Source organism: Lycium barbarum, chromosome 3 (genome assembly GCF_019175385.1).
Source record: "Lycium barbarum isolate Lr01 chromosome 3, ASM1917538v2, whole genome shotgun sequence".
NCBI lineage: Eukaryota > Viridiplantae > Streptophyta > Magnoliopsida > Solanales > Solanaceae > Lycium > Lycium barbarum.
Window position 1 is genome coordinate 72760262 of NC_083339.1, and position 26172 is coordinate 72786433.

General features: G+C 40.5%; 1 protein-coding gene across 1 annotated transcript; it reads right to left on the minus strand.

Annotated features, from left to right (window-relative positions):
• Positions 1–19910: 19910 nt before the first annotated feature.
• Positions 19911–21418, minus strand: LOC132630953 (uncharacterized). Its single transcript, XM_060346534.1, has 3 exons — positions 20991–21418; positions 20541–20924; positions 19911–20394 (listed from the first exon to the last, which is right to left on the minus strand). Exons 1-3 carry the CDS (start codon positions 21416–21418, stop codon positions 19911–19913), a joined length of 1296 nt encoding a protein of 431 aa, XP_060202517.1.
• Between the last annotated feature and the right edge of the window lie 4754 nt (positions 21419–26172).

A 26172-nucleotide genomic window follows, 5' to 3' on the forward strand; every position in this document is an offset into this window, starting at 1 on the left:
AATAATCATTTATCTACATTTACCACAATTCACCATTTCTCTTCAATTTATCCATAATTATGGTTATAGCTCATTATCGCGTTTTCTCATATATAATAATTATTCCATGGTCTAAATGTCATTTATAACATATGCACAATCACAACATACCAACATTCATAATTCATCCCTAGCCATTGTTCAACAATGACACTATTCACTCTTTCATGACTCATCTCCTATATCTTTCTATAATTCAAGTGTCTTAGCCTTCCAATACCTTAAACAACATGGTATGGTCATAAAACTTACCTTAGATGATGGATGAACAACCCTTGAGTATAATTTCTCTTCTTGCACTAAAACCCTAACTCACATCCCTTGAGATTTCTTGGTGTAGATGAACTTTTACTAGGTTTGACACACTTGTTTTCATAGACTTGGTGTAGTTTATCTTGGTTTTCCCCTAGAATCCTTGTGGATGAATGATGGAGAAGGTTCTAGAGGTTTTTTGGTGTGTGAAGGAGTGAGATGAAATGAAATAAAATGTAGGGAAGGTCCTTATATAAAATCTTGAAATCAGTCCCGACCGAGATATACAGTACGATCGACGAAGCGTCGATCGGATCGACGTGGCGTCGATCTGATCGTCGAAGTCATTAAATTTCCAGTGAGCCACCTTTCATTTCTTTTCATTCTACGGTGAGAAGGACGGTCCGTCGAACTAATCGACGGAGCATCGATCTGTTCTTCGAATGGTCTCTGCACTAACTCGATTCTACGACACAATCGATGAATCGTCGGCCCGTCCAATGGTACAAAGAACGGCCGTCGAACCCCCTTTCGCAGGACTGCGGTGAAGTTTTATTCGATGAATTTTTCTCCCTTGCCTCTAATTTCTTTGGAATCTTAATTAGAATTATTAAGCATCCCTTCTTACTTGTAGGGGACATCATGTACACCTTAACGTACGTTAGTCCATTCACCGCTCAGCAACCCAAAGTTCCGAGGTGTAACAAAGTTGATCATAAATTTCTCTTGGGTTCTTGTAGATGAAGAGTGGAGAGTGTTTCTAGAGAGTTCTTGAAGTGTTGGATGAATAATGAAATGAAATAATGACTTGGTCCATTTTTAATAGCGTGAAATCTGATCTATCGGGAAAATTATACGAACACTTATACGGTCCGTATAAGTGACCGTGAAATCGCCCCTTTTTCCACTCGATTTTGTGCTCATTATGCGTCATATTATACGAGCCGTATAATTTTATACGGTCCGTATAAGTGACCGTAAAATCTCCTCTTCAACACTTCGCCTCTGTGACAATTATACGGTACATTATACGGTACGTATAACTTTATATGGTCCGTAGAAGTGACCGTATAATCTCACCAGTTAGGGACTTCACTGTGAAAATTCTGTGGTCCCTTATACGGACTATATAATCGACCGTATAACTCATCTTTTCACTGATCTTGTTCTCGTCACTTGGTGTGATCTCCAATACTTATGGAACCTTCTTGGCACTTGTTTATCACCTCATTAACAATCTAAGGGACGTTATAATTCTTCTCCAAAGCATCATTAGGTCGTCATTAACTCGTTACTCGTAATTCCTTTTTGATACCTATCGTATGCCTTGCTTTCTCTTGGAAAATTTCCTTCCCCTACCTCGAACGTCTTTGAAATCTTAATTAGGGTCCTTAAATGTCATTTCTTACTTATTGAAATACCGTATGCTCGTACTCTTCGTTAGTCTATTCACTGTGCATCAACGGAAAATTTTCCGAGGTGTACCATTCTTCCCCCCTTAAGAACATTCGTCCTCGAATGTTAGGTTCTTGGGGGTTTTATAAATATTTCACCAGAGTTTCCCCTATAATATGGCACTACCATCCTGTCACAACAGCCCATAATAACAATGCCTCACAGGGCCACAACATAATAGCAATAGAATTTGGCTACACACGACACAAATGCATAAAAAGAAAGCATACTGTCACGACCCGTCTAGAGGGCCGTGACGAGCACCCGGTGCTAGCACACCCGGGCGCCCCTTACGTTACACTTATGCTTACATCTAGGTGAGCCACGTAGTAAAATATACATTTCTATCTATCAATCATACTGGTCCCTTTGGACAACAATGCCTTTATATCATCATAGGCATCTATGCCACATCAATGTACATGGGCTGATGAGGCCAACAAAATGGTATACAAAATATAGGCTGACAAGGCCAAACACATATAACCACATACACATGTCTACGAGACTCTAGGAAGAGTATGACATATCACATAAGCGGGACAGGACCCCGCTATGCCCATAATTATGTACACAAAAGAATAAGTACCCAAAAGCTATGGCCCCGAATGAAATGGAGGTCTGCTATGTAGTTGCTGAGAATACAACTATGGATCGAGCCTGTCTCCCTGTGCACCTGTGGGCATGACGCAGCGTCCACAAACAAAAGGACGTCAGTACGAAGAATGTACTGAGTATGTAAAGCATGATCAATATCAATATAGAAGAATAAGTAGCAACATAAGAAATAGCATAGAATGGGAGATGGCAATAACTTCGTCATATGCACTTACTTGTCTTTCATAGGAACTTTCCATTGCTAATACGTATTTGTGTACATACATCATTATCCGTATTCCATAATAGTACTCGTACCATATTTGTGCTCGTATTGGTATACATGCCCTTATTCACATTCATATACATAGTCGTATCATATTCATATTCACATCATATACAAAATCATATCATATACATAGCATACCCGACCACGTAGGATCGGTGTTTCATAAATACTTGGCCAACCAAGGCTCAAGGTTACTCATACCTGGCCCTACCAAGGCTTCAGGGTTACATCTACCTGGCCCTACCAAGGCGTTAGGGTTGTCCGTACTATCTGCAGAGGTGTGCGCGCGTTACGTAATCATATACATACTTATTTACATATCATACCCGGCCTCATAAGCTCGGGGTAGCATAATAGTCATACATAGGTACATACATATACTAGCTCATAAGCATCATTAGTATTAACGTCATTATCATCATCGTCATCATTATCGTCATCGTTATCCTTATCACTATTATCGTCATTCATCACGTTTGCCTTAATGGGCCTACTCGTCATACGAGGAATTTAGTACAATCGTAGCATATCGAGAATCATAAGCTTAATAGCTTTGAAGATAGAAGCATTCGGAAAACATCATAAGCTCGTAGAAGATTTAGATGATTGGCCAAAGAACCATGCCTTATGAAAGAAGGGTTAGCCTTACATACCTTTCCGTTCAACTATTTACCACTTGTGCTTTCTCCTCCAATGCTAGCGTTTCTACCTTCATTAAAGTCATACAATCGTTAGAATCGACAACTAGCACATATGGCTAAAGCTAGAGAAATATGAACAGCATCTCCTTTATTCATACGACATCCCTCCATAGCGTATATCAACTCCCAAACGTCAATAGTGCATTCACAATACCATAACAATAATCATTATTCACCCACATTATCCACATTTCTAGACTTACTTTCAATTACTCATATCCATGGCTATAACACACAACTATGTCCATTCACGTACATTGCTCATCTCATGTTCTCAACATCATTTATAACACATTTACATCACAATACATCAAGACTCATAACTCAATTCAAACTATTTCTCAAAATGTCACTATTCATCATTCATGACCCATTTTCCTATACTTATCTAATGTCCAAGCATTTTAACTCTCAAATACCTTAAACAACATATAATTACCATAAATATTACCTTAGATGTTGTAGGAACAAGCTTTAGTGGATAATACTCCACCTGAGCAAAAACCCTAGTTTATCTCCATGAGATTTCTTGACTTGAATGATCCTTAATGGGTTTACTTACACTTGACTCACTTGTTTAATGTTGTTGATCACCAAATATCCTTGAATTCTTGTGGAATATATGTAGAGAGATGTATTAGAGAGAAGGGATGAAATGTGGAAATGAAATAATAAACTTGGTCCCTTATTTAATAACACAAAGTCTGATCTTAAATGAACAGCACAGTGGTCGTAAACTTGGTTTACGGTCCATATTCCAGTTTACGGACCGTCCTTCGTGGTCGTGTTTAATCATATCAGAACCAGAAACTCAGGCTGAAACATGGTGATTTACGATCACGGTTTACGGTCCGTATTTCAGGTCGTATTTAACCATTAGATCATTTGGCAGAAAGTTGAAGTTTTGGAAGCCAAAATACGACATGGTAGTTTACGGACCGTATACCACTTTACGGTCCGTATTTCACTTTACGACCAACTGGCCAGAATACAAACCTGCAACTTTTCACATTTCCAAAACCTATAATTATTCATTACGGAGCATAACCTATCTCTTATTGCAATTGCCTTCCGAATCTTACTTAGGGTCGTCAAATGTTATTTCTTACTCATGAAAACATCGGATACTCGTACTCCTCGCGGGCCCATTCACTTGGACAACAACGGAGGATTTTTCCGAGGTGTAACACATACATACCTTATGATCTTGTTGTCTCATCTTGGATTTCATCTAGGGGCTGAAATAAGTGTGGGTACTTGGATTTCATATTTTCTTCCGCTTCGCATGTCATCTCTTCTCGGTTATTGTTTCTCCACAAAACCTTAACTGAGGCCACTTCTTTGTTTCTAAGCCTCCGTACTTGCCTATCTAATATGGCAATGGGTATCTCTTCATAAGTTAACTTTTCTGTCACTTGTACATCATTTACTTGCACGATCCTAGTAGGATCTCCAACATATTTACGAAGAATCGAGACATGGAAAACTGGGTGAACTGACTCCAAATCAGGAGGTAGATCTAATTCATAGGCCACTTTGCCTACTTTGCGCACAATCTCATAAGGCCCAATGTACCGGGGACTAAGCTTCCCCTTTTTACCAAATCTCATTACACCATTCATTGGCGACACTTTTAAGAATACCCAATCCTTCACTTGGAACTTTAAGTCCCTTCGACGATTATCTGCATAGGACTTTTGACGACTTTGGGCTGCTAATAACCGATCTTGTATGAGCTTAACTTTCTATATGGCTTGCTGGACCAAGTCTGGCCCTATCAATTTAGTATCTCCTACCTCGAACCACCCAATTGGGAATCTACACTTTTGCCCATATAAAGCCTCACACGGTGCCATTTGGATGCTAGAATGGTAACTATTGTTATAAGCAAATTCAATAAGGGGTAAGTGATCATCCCAATTACCTCCAAAATCTATCATACATGCCCGTAACATATCCTCAAGAGTCTGAATGGTACGCTCAGCTTGCCCATTAGTCTGCGGGTGAAATGCCGTGCTAAGGCTCACTTGAGTTCCTAAACCCTCTTGAAAGGACTTCCAAAAGTTAGTTGTAAACTGAGTTCCTCTATCTGAGATAATAGATGCTGGGACACTATGGAGTCGCACTATTTCTTTAACATAAAGCTTTGCATAATCTTCTGCCACATATGTCGTTCTAACTGGTAAGAAATGAGCTGACTTCGTGAGTCTATCCACAATCACCCATATAGAATCATACTTTCGTCGAGAACGGGGTAAACTTGTAATGAAATCCATGTTAATCACTTCCCACTTCTAAGTTGGAATTTCTATAGCTTGCAACAATCCGCTCGACTTTTGGTGCTCGATTTTCACTTGTTGATAGTTGGGACATTAAACTACGAATTCCGCTACATCTTTCTTCATCCCATTCCACCAATATATAGATTTAAGATCATGGTACATTTTCGTTGCTCCGGGGTGGACAGAATAACGGGAACAATGAGCTTCTCTCAATATTTGGTGGCGTAAACCTGCCACATCAGGAACACATAATCTGCCTCGGCATCGGAGAACTCCATCTCCTGCAATCTCAAATGATGACTTCTCCTTCTGAGGGAGTGTATCACTGTAATGCATTAGCATGGGATCTTCGTATTGTCGCTCTTTCACTTTTACTACTAGCGACGAGACTGCTGAATTCTGAATGGTAGTTCCCCTGCTACCTGAGTCCACTACTCGAACTCCCAAACTAGCTAACTGCTGGAGCTCACGAGCCATTTCTCTTTTCTATGGTCGTACATCACACAAACATCCCATGGATCTATGGCTAAGAGCATCAGCCATAACATTTGCCATTCCAGGGTGATATAAGATATCAACATCATAATCTTTTAGTAATTCCAACCATCGTGTTGCTGCAAATTCAACTCTTTCTGCTTGAAGATATACTGAAGGCTCTCATGATCTGTGTAAATATCCACATGGACACCATATAAAGAATGTCTCCACATCTTTAATGCATGAATCACTGCAGCCAATTCCAGATCATGTGTTGGATAGGTTTTCTCATGTATCCGTAATTGCCTTGAAGCATAGGCAATCACCTTACCATCCTGCATCAACACACAGCCTAGCCCAATGCCTGAAGCGTCGCAATAAAAAACATATCCTTCCAATCCCTCTAGAAGAGTCAAGACTGGGGCAGAAGTCAACCTATCTTTCAGCTCTTGGAAACTACGTTCACAAGCATCTGTCCATTGAAACTTTGCTGATTTCTGGGTTAGCTTTGTGAGTGGTGCAGAAAAGAAGAAAAACCTTCAACAAATATCCTATAATAACTTGCTAACCCAGAAAGCTACGAACCTCCGTAGGAGTTATGGGCCTTTGTCAAGTCTTCACGGCCTCAATCTTTTGGCTATCTACCCGACTACCATCAGCTGCAACAATGTGCCCCAAAAATGTCACTGAGTTCAACCAAAACTCACACTTAGAAAATTTGGCAAACAACTCTCGAGTCTGAAGAATTTTAAGGACAACACGCAAATGATCCGCGTGTTCTACCTCGGATCTGGAATACACAAAGATGTCATCGATGAATACAATCACAAATAGATCTGGGAAGGGCCTGAATACATTGTTCATCAAATCCATAAATACTGCCGGTGCATTAGTTAGCCCAAATTACATTACTCAGAACTCAAAATGGCCATATCTTGTTCTGAAAGCTGTCTTAGGAATATATTCCTCCCTAACTTTCACTTGATGATACCCGGACCTCAAATCTATCTTTGAAAACCATTTGGCACCTTGTAATTGATCGAACAAGTCATCAATCCTCGGAAGAGGATATTTATTCTTAATCGTCACCTTTTTCAATTGTCGATAGTCAATGCACATTTGCAAGGAGCCATCTTTCTTTCGGACAAACAATACGGGTGCTCCCCACGAGGATGAACTACGCCTAATAAAGTCTTTCTCAAGCAAGTCTTTCAATTGCTCCTTCAACTCTTTCAGTTCTGCGGGAGCCATTCTATAAGGAGGGATAGATATAGGCTTAGTATCTGGAAACACATCAATAGCAAAATCAATCTCCCGCTCGGGGGGGGGGGGGGGGAGGCCTGGAAGCTCTTCCGGGAATACATCCGGAAACGCATTCACTACGGGAACTGACTGAAGAGTCGGCGGTTCAGCTTCTACATCTTGAACCCGTACTATATGATAAATGCAACCTTTTGTGATAATTTTCCTTGCCTTTAGATAGGAAATAAACCTACCTTTTGGTGATGCAGTATTCCCTTTCCATTCTCTAACTGGTTCTCCCGGAAATTGGAAGCGAACCATTTTCATTCTACAATCAACATTGGCATAGCAAGAAGCCAACCAATCCATCCCCATAATAACATCAAAATCTACAATTTTTAACTCATGCAAGTCAATCATAGTATGACGGTCACAAATCATAACTATATAGTTTCTATATACTCGACTAGCTATTACCGATTCACCAACGGGTGTAGCCTCCTCAAAAGGTTTGATCGACTCCGGTTTTACTCTAAACCGACCCGCAATATACGGAGTAACATATGACAACATGGAGCCCGGATCTATCAAAGCATACACATCATGAGAAAATACCGATAATATACCTGTGACAACATTAGGAGAAGACTCAAGATCTTGGCGTCCAGCCAAAGCATAAATACGGTGCTGAAGACCACTAGAACTGGGGACTCTCCCACTGCCTCTACCATGGCCAACTGGCGCATGTGAACCTGGCCTCATAGGGCGTACTGATGATGAAGATCCGGCTACCGACCCTGAAGGCTGGGTCCTACCTTTACCACCAATTGAGGGGCAATCACGCATAATATGGCCTGGTCCACCGCATGAATAGCAAACCTCTGAACCCAATTGGCATGGACCCCAATGTAACTTCCCACACTGGGAACGTCGTGGCACGGGTGGCCTCGCTGATCGAAATCACCTCTGAACTGAGATCCCGAAAAACTCTAACTCGGCCCAGAATGAGTAGATCTATCAAATATCTGGCTTGAAAACCGTGGAGGCGCACTAGTCATAGAATGGCCTGAATGCCTAGAAACCTGTTGTCTGTGCCCGCCTCTAAACTCACTCATCGGACCCAAAGATTTGGCCCTCTTGATATGTCCCCTATCATGCTTACGCTCACTTCTTTGTTATTGTAGGCTTTCTTCTAAATTTTGAGCATGGGCCTGAATGCGTGAAATATCCATATTGTCCTGAAGGGACACAGTCAAGCACCTATCCATCAAATGTGGCCCTAGGCCTTTCAGAAATCGGTGCACTCGGTCACCCCTATCCGCTACCATAGCTGAAGCATACCTAGCCAAAGAATTGAAGTGGAGACTATACTCTAAGGCACTCATGCTCCCTTGCCTCAAATTCAAGAACTTATCGGCTCTAGCTCACTGAACCTCTGGAGGCAAATAGTGTCAGAGGAAAGCATCTACGAATTCTTTCCATATCAGGAGAGGTGCATTGGCTCCCTGTGAAGCCATCCAAACCGTGTACCAATGAATCACGACATCCCTCAATCTATAGGACGCTAACTCCACCAATTCGGTGTCCGAAGCATGTATCAAACGAAGCATCCTCAATATTCCATCAATAAAATTCTAAGGGTCCTCATCCGGCTTTGATCCAAAGAATTCCGAAGAGTTCAAGCTAATGAAATCACGGGCCTTTGCACAAACAACCCTATCACCTTTCCCTGTACTTTGCCGCTGAGTCTGGGCAGCAACCAATTGAGTAAGCAAATAAATGGTGTTATATCCCGTAATTTCGCACATTTGGAAATTTTGAAATAATGTTGACTTGTGAAAAATAAGGCCATATTTTGATTTTTATTGATATATATGTGTTGTTCGTGAAATATATTGATGCGAAAATATGGAGGAAGGCTAAGGGTAAATTGGAATTTCGGAAATTAGTTTCGGAAATTACAAAATAGGGCCCATAATTAAGTGGGCTAGAAAAAAAAAAGAAACCAAGGCCCAATCTTAAGGGGGTGGCCGGTTATGGCCATAAAAAAATGGGCCAAGCCCATGATAAGTATTCAAGGTAAATAAATGAGTGAAAGGGGTCATAATTTGTTATTAAAAAGCAAGAACTTTCAAGAACAAAAAAGAGGGCAAGAACAAAGGTGCCATTCGGCCACCTTGAAAGAAAAGAGAAAAATTTTTGCTCTTCAACTCTTGATCCAAAAATCATAATTTTCTTATATTCTTAGTAAGCTCAAGACCCTCTCCAACATGATATAAATTTTGAGGCAAGAAAGTGCTTCTTGTGGAAAGTGGAAAAAAATTAGAAAAAGGTAAGAATTTTACTCTTTTATATTGGAAGAATTATATATGTATGTTGTAGCCTTGTGTTGTAAATGGAAGGTTAATGGTTCTAGATGGCATGAGAAAATTGTTGTAAGTTGTTGTAGGAAAATTATGTGAATTTATTATAATTTATGAAATTATGGAAATGGACTCACTAAAATGGAATTGTTGTTGTTATAGATAAATTTGGAAGAAGAAGAATGTGATGTTGTAGTATTGTTGCATTTGTGGAGGTTTCGGGTAAGATAGGGTGTTAGTGGGAAATTGTTGAATATATTGCAAATTGCCTAAAGTGCTCTTGAATTGTGTTGAATGATTTTGAATAAGCAATGAATAGGTGAGCATTTGAAATTGACTTGAAAATGTATGTAGTTGAATTGAGTGTTGAAGAATTATGAAAGGAAGAAAGTTACTAATGTTAGAATGTGTCTTAAATTGATTGTTTGTATTATTGGAACAATCGTTGGTATTGTTGTTGATATTTTGGCCGAGTTAAATTCTCGGATTTGTTGTTGTATTTCTGGCCGAGTTGAATTCTCGGGGATGGCGCATTTACAGGGGAAATGCTGCCGAAATTTCTGTAGAAATAAGGTGTTGGATTGGAATTGAATCCTTAAGTGTTTGTACCTAATGTGGTTGTAGATTTTGTGGGGCCAAGGGCTTGAATTCGGAGTTGCGTAGAGAGCGGGCAAGGTATGTAAGGCTTACCTTTCTTTCCTTTGGCATGATCTTCGAAATGAACAAATAACGTACATGTATGTCCCTAAAGAGAAATTCTATTCTTAGAGCCACTAGGATGGCCATCGTCCTTGACTTCCATAAGTATTCCATATGGTTTGATATGCATATGTATATATGATGACGTTCGAAGAATTTAGTTGGTATATTTCCGAACGTGGGTCGAAAGCAAATCGATATGACTTGAGTCCTTGGTAAATAATTCGATATGTATTCATGGTTCTAGAGTCTCTATTCGGTTTGGTCCATAATGATATTGGAAAGTCACTTAATATGTTGTTACTTGAATCTCCAAATACGGCTTACGAAATGTCGTTAGGAGGCCCCGTACTTCAAAGGCTCTAATTAATAAGTTCCGAGTTTGTCTACGATCCCAATTGGTCTGTCGATACGAGTAAACGTAGAATGGTTAAGATTATTGCATAATTGGGTATTAAGCTAAGTATAAGAATTCATGACCTTAAAATAATTCTATAAGTATTAATGTTCTTAACTTCTGTATACAATCTCGCATCGGGCCGAACGTTCTTTGGCACTAATACGTTATATCCGTGGATCGGGCAGTACGTTCCGCAGCAACACACTGTATAATATTCTATGAGTATGCGTGTATGAATCTGTTACATATGTATATGATATATGATGTCGGTACCTTGATATGACTAAAGTTTGATTATTACATGCTAGCACGTCGATTATTTTACCGAGTCCTTGACAGTCCTTGATACGTGTGAATGATTCCAAGAGTTCTATTTGGTTTGATCCATAACCATGTCTAAAAGGTAGTTAACCTGATTACAGCTTTGAATTTCCAGACAGAGCTTTTGAAACGATTGTAGAGCGTTCTGTACTTCAAACTCTCGTAACTTTTGTATACTAATTCCGATTGACCCGAAACTTGTTCTGAACCCTCATATGTCGATAAGCATGTTGTATATAAGTATGTTGTATCTCGGGTCTTGATTTACGAGTATTTGGTTTCGTACTATTCTGTTCGTGCAAGCTTGATATGTCTATTCACTGAGCCCGGGCCAGGACATGTTATCGTGCGTACTTCTCTGCATTATTCACCGAGTCCCTCTCACTTGCGGGCCGGGACACGTTATATGTATATGCATGTGATGATATGATGATACAGGGGTGGTGGCCGGGATGGCACGTGATGACCTTATCCACCGAGACCCGCAATAGAGGGCCGGGACACGCTATGTATATATATGACATATGATTCTACCATGCATGATTCTATCTACCGAGTCCCTCAGAAAAGGGCCGGGACACGTTATGTATACATATGATATATGACTCTGCCATACATGATCCTATTCACCGAGTCCCTCACAAAGGGGCTGGGACACGTTATATGTATATATGGTATGTGATGTTGATATGTCTGACCTAATTCACCGAGTCCCTTACTATAGGACCGGGACACGTCGTATATATGCAGGTATGTATATGTATATGTATATGATTCGAGACTTGAGAGATATTACTCCGTTACATAAGAGAAAACGTGATGATGATCTTATACAGTTTTACTGGTTCTGTAAAGTTTCCATTTCTGACTATGTTTCCTCGTTCTGTAATTCATGCCTTACATACTCGGTACATTTTCCGTACTGACCCCCTTTTCTTCGGGGGCTGCGTTTCATGCCCGCAGGTACAGACGTTTATAGAGGTGATCCGCCAGCCTAGAGTGTACATTCTGCTGTTTGCAGTGCTCCTTTGATCCGGAGCCCACACTTTCGGTACAGATCTTTCTGTTGTACATATCTTTGTATTTGTGACCATTTTGGGTACGACGGGGGCACTGTCCCGTCATATGATTCTGTTGTCTGTATGTGTATTAGAGGCCTGTAGACATGTATGTGGGTCATGGGTCGTGTATGTTCAGCGATGGTTATACGGTTCATATCGAGTTTTTCCCTGTGCTACGGTAGCCTGATTGGTTTACGTGCTATTATATAAATAACGATCTATGTAATACGTATATGATTTTGTATGCACAGGTTTCATGGTATGTAAACGTAAATGAATTTTGGTTAGTAAGTACGTACGGGTGTCCATGTCGGACACTAGTCGCGGCCTACGGGGTTGGGTCGTGACAGAAGTGGTATCAGAGCGGTTTGTCCTCGGAATGTCTACAGGCCATGTCTCGTAGAGGCTTGTTTATCGATGTGTTGTGCACCACATCTATAAACAGGAGGCTACAGGACATTTAGAGTGTTACCTTAATTTGGATCTTAGATCGTGCCATAGAGCTGTGCTATTAGGATGATTCTGTTCTGATCGGTTGTTGTGTTTTCCAGTGATGCCTCCGAAGAAGGCTACGGCTGCCCAGAAGGGTAAGGTAATGGTCGGAGAGACTAGTCAGGCGCAGCGAGTTACCCGGGCTCGTGTTCGGGAATTGCCCGAGGTTGTACCCCACTCAGAGAGATCTGCTACACCACCGGCGGAGCCTGGAGCAGGTCCATCAGTAGCTCCAGGGGCCCGAGTACCCGCACCCGAGCCTCCAGCCCCTCAGCCAGGGGTGGAGGATAGGACACTGAGAGAGGTTGTGCAGTTATTGACTACGTTGGTAGCAGGACAGGCTCGCAGATGCGGGCGGAGGGATGATGACGATGATGACAGGCGTGACAGCCTGAGGGTTCGAGAGTTTCTATTATGTGGCCCTCCAGAGTTATTCGGGTCTAAGCCCCACGAGGACCCCCATGACTTTATTCGGGGGATGCGGCGCTCACTAGATTTGGTCAGGGCTTCAGAGACTGAGTCTATTGAGTTGGCCTCGCATAGACTGCGGGATGTTGCTGCTCACTGGTATGAGTCCTGGGAGTTATCCAGGGGTGAGGGTGCTCCCCCAGCTACTTGGGACGAGTTCGTGGCCGCTTTTACTTGTCACTTTTTGCCCCCAGAGTTACGGCGAGCGCGGGTTGACCGATTTTTGCATCTGCAGCAGAGAGGTCGGAGCGTTCGGGAGTATAATATGGAGTTTAATTCTTTGTCCCGGTATGCTCCTGCCGTAGTAGCAGATATGGCCGATCGGATGGACAGATATGTGATGGGGTTAGACCGCTACCTGATTGATGGCTGTATGGCGGTGGCATTGCAGACAGACATGGATATCGCCCGGCTACAGGCCTATGCTCAGGGTATGGAGGACCGACACAGGGCTGATTATCCTAGTAGGGATCGAGACAGGAGGCCGCCCAAGAGGGCCAGGTCTATGGGATACTCTGGGGAGTTTCGAGGCGGACAACCTCAACAGTACGTTAGACAGTCTTCCCAGCCAGCACAAAGTGCACCCCCATGGCCTACCGGTGAGAGATTTGATAGGGTCGGGTATTCAGGAGCGGGCCAGAGCTCCAGGGCCCCGGATTCGCAGCAGAGCAGAGAGTTTGGTCAGACAGGGCTGCCTATGCCGCAGTGTCCTCGGTGCGGCAAGCGTCACCCGGGGGAGTGTCGTCTCGTCACTGGTGCCTGTTTTTCATGTGGCCGCCAGGGCCATATTATGAGGGAGTGCCCATTTAGAGGTGGTCCAGGTGGTTCAGCCCAGATCACCGGATCAGTAGCTGGATCATCTTCTCCTTCTGTAGCTATGCGGCCGGCACCGGCAGGTCGCAGTAGAGGTCGAGGTGGAGCTCCCAGTTCCAGCAGTCCTTCGAACTGCTTGTATGCGTTGGCCAACCTACAGGATCAGGAGGCGCCACCAGATGCAGTTACAGGTATATTACTTGCTTTCTTATGAAATGTTTATACACGGATAGACTGTCTGAGGTAGTCGTATATGCAGGCAAAAAGTGAATGTTGAGAATTTGAAAAGACTAACTCGGTAATTACGTGATTAGAAAAATAAAAAGGGCCCCTTTTTTTCCCCCTCTCTAGATCGGGGTGGGACCCGCTACGAGAACCTTCCGAAAAGTGTTAAGACACCGACCTGCCTTAAAGTGCGTGACAAAGGTCGTGTGAGGCAGTCGATGCGATTATACCAGCACTAATGCATCAAAATGCACGGAAGTTTCGGGGATAAGAGTGCTAAGGGCAGAGCAATTTTGGGATGGGTGACCCCCTGGGAAGTACACAGAAAGTTTTATAAATGTAAATGTAAAAGACAGATGGGGAATCAGGGGAACCTAAAGGAAGTCCGAATGTACCGGACGGTTAAGAACCCTAAATAAGTCGGGTAGGCTAAGGCAGACTCGGCCGACGTAGGAAAAGGAAACGCAATACAGTTCTGGAATCAGAGTAAGTTTGAATAAGTGATCGGAAATGTTTTGAGAACAAAATGGTAGTAAATGTATAAGTATGTATATGATATCCTGTTTATGACTGTACTGATCCGCGGTGGGCCCCAGCGGCCAGTGTTGCGACATATGAAAGACGTTAGCTAAACGAAATTCAGGAGACAAGTAAGAGGTGTGAAATAGAGAGGTTATGAAATAAACGAGCACTGATCTCACTACAATAAGGGGAGAAGCTTCTGGTATAACAATAGTTGGAAAGAAAAGAAAAGTAAGTGAATGGAAGACAAAGAGGTAGCAATTGTAACGTTTGAAAATTTTTGAAGGAAAGACAGAGACCTCCCCGGAGTATCATGAGACCCCCTAAGGTCAGTTGAACATTCGAGGACGAATGTTCTAAAGGGGGGGAGGATGTTATATCCCGTAATTCGCACATTCGAAAATTTTGAAATAATGTTGACTTGTGAAAAATAAGGCCATATTTTGATTTTTATTGATATATATGTGTTGGTCGTGAAAAATATTGATGCGAAAATATGGAGGAAGGCTAAGGCTAAAATTGGAATTTCGGAAATTAGTTTCGAAAATTACAAAATAGGGCCCATAATTAAGTGGGCTAGAAAAAAAAAAAGAAACCAAGGCCCAATCTTAAGGGGGTGGCCGGTTATGGCCATAAAAAAATGGGCCAAGCCCATGATAAGTATTCAAGGTAAATAAATGAGTGAAAGGGGTCATAATTTGTTATTAAAAAGCAAGAACTTTCAAGAACAAAAAAGAGGGCAAGAACAAAGGTGCCATTCGGCCACCTTGAAAGAAAAGAGAAAAATTTTTGCTCTTCAACTCTTGATCCAAAAATCATAATTTTCTTATATTCTTAGTAAGCTCAAGACCCTCTCCAACATGATATAAATTTTGAGGCAAGAAAGTGCTTCTTGTGGAAAGTGGAAAAAAATTAGAAAAAGGTAAGAATTTTACTCTTTTATATTGGAAGAATCATATATGTATGTTGTAGCCTTGTGTTGTAAATGGAAGGTTAATGGTTCTAGATGGCATGAGAAAATTTTTGTAAGTTGTTGTAGGAAAATTATGTGAATTTATTATAATTTATGAAATTATGGAAATGGAGTCACTAAAATGGAATTGTTGTTGTTATAGATGAATTTGGAAGAAGAAGAATGTGATGTTGTAGTATTGTTGCATTTGTGGAGGTTTCGGGTAAGATAGGGTGTTAGTAGGAAATTGTTGAATATATTGCAAATTGCCTAAAGTGCTCTTGAATTGTGTGGAATGATTTTGAATAAGCAATGAATAGGTGAGCATTTGAAATTGACTTGAAAATGTATGTAGTTGAATTGAGTGTTGAAGAATTTTGAAAAGAAGAAAGTTACTAATGTTAGAATGTGTCTTAAATTGATTGTTTGTATTATTGGAACAATCGTTGGTACTGTTGTTGATATTTTTGCCGAGTTAAATTCTCGGATTTGTTGTTGTATTTCTGACCGAGTTGAATTCTCGGGGATGGCGCATTTACAGGGGAAATGCTGCCGAAATTTCTGTAGAAATAAGGTGTTGGATTGGAATTGAATCCTTAAGTGTTTGTACCTATTGTTGGCGCACCTTAATGTGGTTGTAGATTTTGTGGAGCCAAGGGCTTGAATTCGGATTTGCGTAGAGAGCGGGCAAGGTATGTAAGGCTTACCTTTCTTTCCTTTGGCATGATCTTCGAAATGAACAAATAACGTACGTGTATGTCCCTAAAGAGAAATTCTATTCTTAGAGCCACTAGGATGGCCATCGTCCTTGACTTCCATAAGTATTCCATATGGTTTGATATGCATATGTATATATGATGACGTTCGAAGAATTTAGTTGGTATATTTCCGAACGTGGGTCGAAAGCAAATCGATATGACTTGAGTCCTTGGTAAATAATTCGATATGTATTCATGGTTCTAGAGTCTCTATTCGGTTTGGTCCATAATGATATTGGAAAGTTACTTAATATGTTGTTACTTGAATCTCCAAATACGGCTTACGAAATGTCGTTAGGAGGCCCCGTACTTCAAAGGCTCTAATTAATAAGTTCCGAGTTTGTCTACGATCCCTATTGGTCTGTCGATACAAGTAAACGTAGAATGGTTAAGATTATTGCATAATTGGGTATTAAGCTAAGTATAAGAATTCATGACCTTAAAATAATTCTATAAGTATTAATGTTCTTAACTTTTGTATACAATCTCGCATCGGGCCGAACGTTCTTCGGCACTAATACGTTATATCCGTGGATCGGGCAGTACGTTCCGCAGCAACACACTGTATGATATTCTATGAGTATGCGTGTATGAATCTGTTACATATGTATATGATATATGATGTCGGTACCTTGATATGACTAAAGTTTGATTATTACGTGCTAGCACGTCGATTATTTTACCGAGTCCTTGACAGCCCTTGATACGTGTGAATGATTCCAAGAGTTCTATTTGGTTTGATCCATAACCATGTCTAAAAGGTAGTTAACCTGATTACAGCTTTGAATTTCCAGAAAGAGCTTTTGAAACGATTGTAGAGCGTTCTGTACTTCAAACGCTCGTAACTTTTGTATACTAATTCCGATTGACCCGAAACTTGTTCTGAATCCTCATATGTCGATAAGCATGTTGTATATAAGTATGTTGTATCTCGGGTCTTGATTTACGAGTATTTGGTTTCGTACTATTCTGTTCGTGCAAGCTTGATATGTCTATTCACTGAGCCCGGGCCAGGACATGTTATCTTGCGTACTTCTCTGCATTATTCACCGAGTCCCTCTCACTTGCGGGCCGGGACACGTTATATGTATATGCATGTGATGATATGATGATACAGGGGTGGTGGCCAGGATGGCACGTGATGACCTTATCCACCGAGACCCGCAATAGAGGGCCGGGACACGCTATGTATATATATGACATATGATTCTACCATGCATGATTCTATCTACCAAGTCCCTCAGAAAAGGGCCGGGACACGTTATGTATACATATGATATATGACTCTGCCATACATGATCCTATTCACCGAGTCCCTCACAAAGGGGCCGGGACACGTTATATGTATATATGGTATGTGATGTTGATATGTCTGACCTTATTCACCGAGTCCCTTACTATAGGGCCGGGACACGTCGTATATATGCAGGTATGTATATGTATATGTATATGATTCGAGACTTGAGAGATATTACTCCATTACATAAGAGAAAACGTGATGATGATCTTATGATTCTGTTGTCTGTATGTGTATTAGAGGCCTGTAGACATGTATGTGGGTCATGGGTCATGTATGTTCAGCGATGGTTATACGGTTCGTATCGAGTTTTTCCCTGTGCTACGTTAGCCTGATTGATTTACGTGCTATTATATAAATAACGATCTAAGTAATACGTATATGATTTTGTATGCACAGGTTTCATGGTATGTAAACGTAAATGAATTTTGGTTAGTAAGTACGTACGGGTGTCCATGTCGGACACTAGTCGCGGCCTACGGGGTTGGGTCGTGACAAATGGCCTCTTTTACATCTTGGCTTGAAGCATCTGATGGAGGAGCCGGAGGTGCTGGAGCTGGGGCTGAGGCTCCCTCACGCTCCTGTGGCTGAACGCCCCTTTAGAGATAGGGAAAACATTTTCTCAGAAGCAGGCGCTGACTGGGAGGACTAAGATTGAGCCGCATTCTGGGGCTCACTTTCTTCTACAACTGTTTACGGTGCTCTTTCAGCCCGCTTTTCTGCCACTATCTTGCCCTTTTGGGCTGCCGTAGCCTTTCTCTTTACAGACATTTCTGGAATACATAACACATGACATGGTTAAGGAAATGAAGTTCTTATGCCATAGCTCTATCACACGATATCATGAAGAAAGAAGGTCATTCATTCCTAAAATGCCCGCAGCCTCTTATTTATAAGTGTGGCGCGCAACACACCCATAACCAAGACTCTACTGGACACGGATCGTAGACACACACCCTAGGACAGAACTGCTCTGATACCACTTTTGTCACGACCCAACCGGAGGGCCGCGATGGGCACCCGGTGCTAACCCACCCGGGCACCTCTTAACATACCTTTACTTTTACAGCTAGGTGAGGCACATATTAAATCATACTTTCTATCCATCGATCATACTATTTCCATTGGGCAACAATACATATATACATATCACCATTAATAGCAATTCCCATAGCAATGTACATAAGGTGACGAGGCTAACAAAATGACATCGAGAATATAGGCTGACAAAGCCAAACACATCTAACTATATACACATATCTACGAGCCTCTAAAGAGAGTATGTCATATCATATAGGCGGGACAGGACCTCGCTATGCCTATAAATATGTACACAAAAGAATCAATACCCAAAAGCTATAACTCCGAATGAAGTGGAGCTCCGCTATGTAGTCCATGAGAAATATAGCTATGGATCAAGCCTGTCTCCGTGGCCACCTGCGGGCATGACGCAGCGTCCACAACAAAAAGGAAGTCAGTACGAAGAATGTACTGAGTATGTAAAGCATGATCAATATCATTATGAAAGCATAATAGACAACATACAAATAGCATAGGATGAGAGATTGTAGTATCATCGTCATACGCACTTACTTGCTTCTGATAGGGACTTTCCATTTCTAGCGCGTAATTGTGTACATACATCCATATTCGTATACCTACTCTTTTTTTTTTGCATGAAAGGCACCAAACCAAGTTTGGAAGTGTTTTATTAAAAAAAATAGTAAGTTTTCTGTACAATAGTGTAAAGAAAGAAAAGAAAAGAAAAGCCAAATGAAACTATCGTAATAAAAGAACAAAAGGACTAAAAAGGAAAACACATCCAAAGACTATATGGATACTAATCTACTGCAGATCCTCTGGCCTTGTCTTGATACCATCTCAAACACCTACAAGCTCTCACCAGGTGCTATGGCTCAAAAACAAAATGAATACATATTCAGGCTTCCAGGATGGAGTAGAAATCCTCCATGTTCCTTCAGATGTAGCTGCTATCTCCTTGTCTTGATGTTGACCTTTGTTTACCATGATTTCAAAGTTGCAAGTTGCCTGACTGAACCAATCTTTAGCAGTTTCACAAGAGAATGAGCTACAAGATAATACCACTCTTATACTCTTGCCAAAGATAGTTTCATACAGGTCCATGTGCTATTCATGGCATGTTGAGATGCAAACTTGTTGCTGCTACTGCTCTCCAGCTTGTTATTAATCTCCAGGGATGTAATGGTCCTTAGCAAGCCTGATCCTCATGTATGGTATATGTGAATTCTCTGTATATAGAATTTTCCTTGCTTTCACAGGAAGTGAAGTAAAACTCTGAAAACGATGATCACCTGCAAAATCAAAAGCATAGTTAGTTAAAAAATCAGCCAGTCCATTTCCTTCTCTCAGCACATGCTCCACCCTTACTTCCTTATCCATCCTCAACCTTGAGATATCATTTATGATCATTGATATACTCCATGGAGTCTCCCACTGACCAGTTAAGATCATCTTCATAGTCATTGAATCTGTTTCCAACACCATTGGTAACAGACTGTGTGTAACACAGTACTTAAGCCCCTCATGTAGTGCCCTTGCTTCTGCTATCAAATTTGAACCATCTGATATCCTTCTTGCTGCTGCATACTGGAAATCACCTACTTCATTTCTAATACAAAAGGCCACAGAACTTGGTCCAGGATTTCCCCTAGAAGCTCCATCAAATTACATTTATACCATCCTAGCTTAGGAAAATCCCATTTCACTATCTTGCTTACAATTCTTTGCCTGTATGCTTCAAAGATTAGTAGAATTTGAGGTATGCATTTTGGTAAGTTGTTCTGCCCTGGAAACCTCATTCTACACAAATTATATAAGACCATGTTTATCTCATAAATCACTTTGTTGATGGACATCCTCCCTCCATGTAGGACTGTATTCCTCCACTTCCATATCTGCCACATGGTGACCATTGGAATAGCTTTAAAAATTGTTCTGAACTTTGAGGGACAATCTGTATTCCACCAGATTTGAAGGAGCTGCCTGACTTGTTGAAACTGTGCTGTGATGACAACAGCAGTTTTAACATAAGTCCAAACTTTTATGGCAACATTTCCTGTAACAAACAAATGATCCACAGTTTCATATTGCCTATGATCGCAGCAATAACAGGTTGCCTCAGTATCTACCCCAATCCTTCTTACTACCACTCCAACTGGTATTTTGTACTTCCACAACCTCCAGAAAAAGAAAGATATCTTAAAAGGCACCCCTTATATCCATATATTCTTAAAAACATCTGACTTGACTACTTTACTCCTCAGTAATTCCCATGTAGTGCCTACAGTAAACTTGTCTGATGCTGTCATCATCCATCTTGGCATATCCCACTCATCTTTTGGTTCATGAAAGTGCAACTCTTCCAATATATGATCCACAATATCCATAGGAAACAACTGCTGCAATTTTCCTATATTCCAACCAACCTGCAACATAAGTTCTTTTACATCTTGAACACCCTCATCTATTCCAAAATCATCTGGAATAATGTGATATAGTGCCCCTAGCTTTGTCCAGTTTTCAAACCATACATTTGTAGTTCCACTCCTTGGTTCCCACCATATTTCTTGCTCTATATTATCTCTAGCCTTTACCATAGCCTTCCATACTTGAAAACCTCCTTTCCACTGCACAGTCTGAGGACTGTGCCTTTTGCAATATTTGATCCACATGTAGTTTTCCTATAGAGTATTTGTTGTCCTGAATTTCCACCAAAGTTTTGCACATAAGGCTTTAGATACATCAAAAAAAGATCTAAAGCCTACTCCTCCTTCCTCTTTTGGCTTACACAAGTTTAGCCATGATGACCAGTGTCTTCTTCTGCCTTCCTCACTATTATTCCAGAAGAATCTTGAGAAGATTTTGTGCATATTATTGATTAAAACACATTTTGGAGGTTTGATGGCTGACAACAAATGTATTAGCATACTCATTAATACATTATTGATCAGAACAACTTTTCCTCAAAATGATAGCAATCTTTCTTTCCAAGTCTGCAGCCTATTCTTGACTTTCTTGATTAGATCATTGTAATCAGCCTTCCTCTTCCTTGAATGTGTGACAGGACAACCCAAATATGTAAAAGGAAAAGTGCCTCTTTTAAAACCAGTAATAGTCTCCACATGTTGTATCAGCCCATTAGACACCTTACTGTGTACATGGAATGAGCTCTTGCCTTTATTTATAAGTTGGCATGATACCTGCTCATATGCATGTAGTACCTCCATAATTAACTCCAAAGATCTAACATCTGCAGATGAAAAAAATATTGTGTCATCTGCATATGCCAGATGGTTCAGATTTGCACTCCATAACTTCTAAAGTCATTATTCTCAAATAAAGAATTCAATGCTCTAGATAAAACTTCAACAGATAAGATGAACAAAGCAGGAGAAAGAGGATCTCCTTGTTTTACACCCCTGGTGGAATGAAAGAAACCATGAGCTTGACCATTAAGGAGTATGGAGTACCAATTATTTGCAATCAGCCTCCACACCATATCTATGAAAAATTCTGCAAATCCCATCTTCCTTAAAACTCTGATCAAGTAACTCCATGATACTCTATCATATGCTTTAGCCATGTCAAGCTTAAGTTCAACATTAGCTGGTTTTCCTCTTAATCTAATGTCAGTCGCAACTTCTTGAGTTAGAAGGACATTCTCAATGATACATCTGCCCTTAACAAATCCAGACTGGTTAGGAGATATCAGTGAAGGTAGAATGCCCTCCAGCTTATCCTGAACCACTCTAGAAATAACCTTGTTGATGAAGTTGCTGAGACTGATTGGTCTCATATTAGCAAAGGTCTCAATGATGTTCTTCTTTGGTAACAGTACCAGGTTGGTATGTGTGACTGACTTAGGAAGAGTTTGGCCATCAAAAAATGCTTTCAAATGATTGTATACATCAGCACCAACAATGTCCCAACACACCTAATAAAATATTCCAATCATATCATCTGGACCACCAGCAGTATCTGTAGATAATTCAAATAAAGCCTTCTTCACCTACTCTAAAGTTGGCATGCTTACCAGCTGATTATTAGTATCCTGATCCACCATACTAGGAACATATTGTAGCAATTGAAAATATAAAGGACCAACCTCTTGGGAGAACTGTTGTTGGTTAAATCTACAAGCTTCTTCTGCTAAAAGTGACTCCCCTTCTATCCATACTCCTTGCTGATTCAGAATTCTTCTGATTTGCAATCTCTTTCTCCTCCCATTCATAATACTATGAAAGTACTTTGTATTCCTGTCACCCTCAGCAAAACTAGTCATATGTGACTTTTGTCTCCAAAATTCTTCCTCATAATGAACATACTTTTCAATGCTGCTTGTGCTTGCTGTAGGACCATCATGTTCATAGTAGTAGGATCTTCTTCATAACATTGCTCTTTAATTCTCACCACCTCTTCCCTTACTGTTAGTTGCTTGAAAATATCACCAAAAGTTGCCTTACTCAAATCAGATAAGGCAGATTTCACATTCTTCAATTTTAACTTGAATCTGATAAAATCATCCCCTTCAAAATCTGTGATCCATGCCTGATTAACTACCTCTAAGAAGGATTCATGTTCTGTCCAGAATTTTAGAAATCTGAAAGGCTTCCTTATGTGATGTGAAGATTCAGCACATGTAAGTAGCAAAGGAGCATGGTCTGAGCCAGTTCTGGATAAATGTTGCACCTCCATATGTGCAAACCAATCTTGTAGTTTAGAGTTTGCAATCATTCTATCCAATATTTTGAAAATACAGTCACTACCTGCTCTTCTATTCCACCAAGTAAACAAACTCCCCTTATAATTTATATCAAACAGCTCACATGAATTAATACAAAATGCAAAATCCTCATATTCATCTGGAAATACAGGTAAACCACCAATCTTCTCATCTTCATTCATAATAACATTAAAATCACCCCCTACCAACCAAGGCAATTCCATTTGATCAGCCAAACTATACAGACTATCCCATAAACTTATTCTTTCCAGATGATCACACTTTGCATAGACCATAGTTACCATAAGTGACTTATTCCACTCTTGGAAAAACAGCTTTATAGTAATCTGTTGTTCTAGATCCTGCAGGATCTCCACATCCACATTATCATTTACAAAGAACCATATTTTACCATTGTAGTTGTAATGGGCATATGTCATGCCTAATCTCCTTCTAAATCTTTGAATATGCCTAAAGTGTTGAAAAGGCTCCATTAAAGCTATAATGGTGAATTTATGATGTCTGTGCAGCATTTGGACTCTATGAAAAGCTTGTTGTGTGTTCACAGATCTGATATTCCAAAAGAGTGTCTTCATCATAATTTAAAAATAGGCTTACAACCTCTCCTTGGTACCACTCTTATAGGAATAGTATCTGTGATTACTTGTTTCTTTCCTTTCTTAGAGCCTTTCTGTCTAGATCTTGGTGAGATGCCAGCTTCTTTGACCACATTACTAAAAACCTGCTCCACTGAAACCTCTTCTTCACTTTCATTGAATTTGTTCTTGCCCTCATCATATTCCACCTCAGCTCCCACATTAATATTATAAGAGATCACATCATGCAGTTCCTTCAAAGGAGATTGTTTTCTTTGATGAATCAATGACTGGACATTGTCCATTTTCAATTGTGCCACTGCCAAATCCTTGATCACTTCCCTCTCAGGAGGAAATGAACCAATGCCATTGTCATTAATTGAGATGCTCAAATCTCTCTCCTTCATGTTATTATCAAAAGAGAAATCACATTCATGTACCTGATCCAAAGATGGGAGACTTAATGTGTGATCTGTGTAATTATCTGCAACCTCCAAATCCCCTTTGGCATTTGCCAATATACCAGCCTCAGTCTGCATTTCAACCTCACCTGATTCTATAGCATGCAAATCATTTAGGTTTTCCATCTGCTCATATGTATCATCACCATCTGGGACCTCATTTTCTATCTGCTCCATGATAAATGCTGAGGCATGTCCATGCTTAGAATGGCATGTAAATTCACATGCATTCCCAAGATCATTTTCCTCAACAGCAATGACACCCTCATTAATCATGTGCCCTGCCCTTGTACTTGTGTCCTCTAAATCCTTGTCAAGATCATTTTCTTCAACAATAATGATATCTTTATCACTAATGTACCCCACACTTGCAGTTTTGTCCTCTAACTTCTTGTGAGGATCAGCTTCCTCTACAGCAATGAGACCTTCATCAACTATATCTCCCACACTTTCATGCACATCTTTTGTTGTCTGACCTGTTTGTTCACCATTTGAATCCATTTTCCTTTTAGAATTATTGTTGAGATCTTCTCTATCATTGACTGCCACACATGATACCATATTTTGAGCAGTGTCCTCCATTCCTTTCTTATCAACAGACTTACCCTTTTCTACCTCTTTGATCTTATCATCTTCTCCCTTATACGCTACATTGCTATCGAATTCTCCTTCTATGATTTTTTCTAACACATCAAAATTATTATGCGTAGAAACTGCAGTTTCAATGGCAAGAACACTCTTGTTCCCAGCCTCAACCTGAATCTTAGTTTTGTTTTTTCCTTTGTCATTTATTCCAGGATAAGTAACAACCTTCCCACTTGATAGAACTTTAGGCACATATGTTTGGACAGGATATCTCCATCCCTGCTGTCTTCTGCCTTTTCCTACTGTAGATGTTGTAGCTATGTTTGATACATCCCCCTTCTCATGCTCCTTCTCCTTCTCCTCTTTCTTTGCATCGTCTTTTGTGTTTGCCACTAGTTCAGGATGCAATACTCGACAGTCCTCATTTGCATGACCTTGCAACATGCATTCTGTGCAATATTTTGGCAAATGATCATATTGTATTCACACCTTTTCGACCCTAATCTCCTTAGTCTTCTCATCTTCAATTTCCATAAATACAAACTTAGGAAGATCAGATAGCAAATCTACTTGGACCTTAACCCTTGCGCAGTTAGGTCTAGTTTTATTTATGGTAGCCATGTCCAATACTAAGGGTTTCCCAACTGCAGATGCCAAAGTAAACAAAGATTCTTTCACAAAATACGTGGGAAGCAGATTTGGAAAAGAGATCCAAGCCATTTCTATTGACGTTTCTTCCTCAACCTTAAAGTTAGAATTATAAATTAATGGCCTCATTTGATACATAAAACCATCCTTAGATTTCAACCAAAAAGCACCCTTGGAGGACATATCACACTTTCATTCCACACCACACTGTTGAGGGATAATAGTTCTTAATTCTTGCAACTCCGGCCATCCATAAGAAAACTTACCAACAATGGCATGTTGTAGGTTTTCAATCTGCTCCATCCTATATACTTCAGCAGTTGTCCAACGCACCATACGGATGCCATCAACATATGATACCTTCTTCATCGGTATGGGGTCACAGTGGACTTTGGGCGTAGGAATTGTTCCAT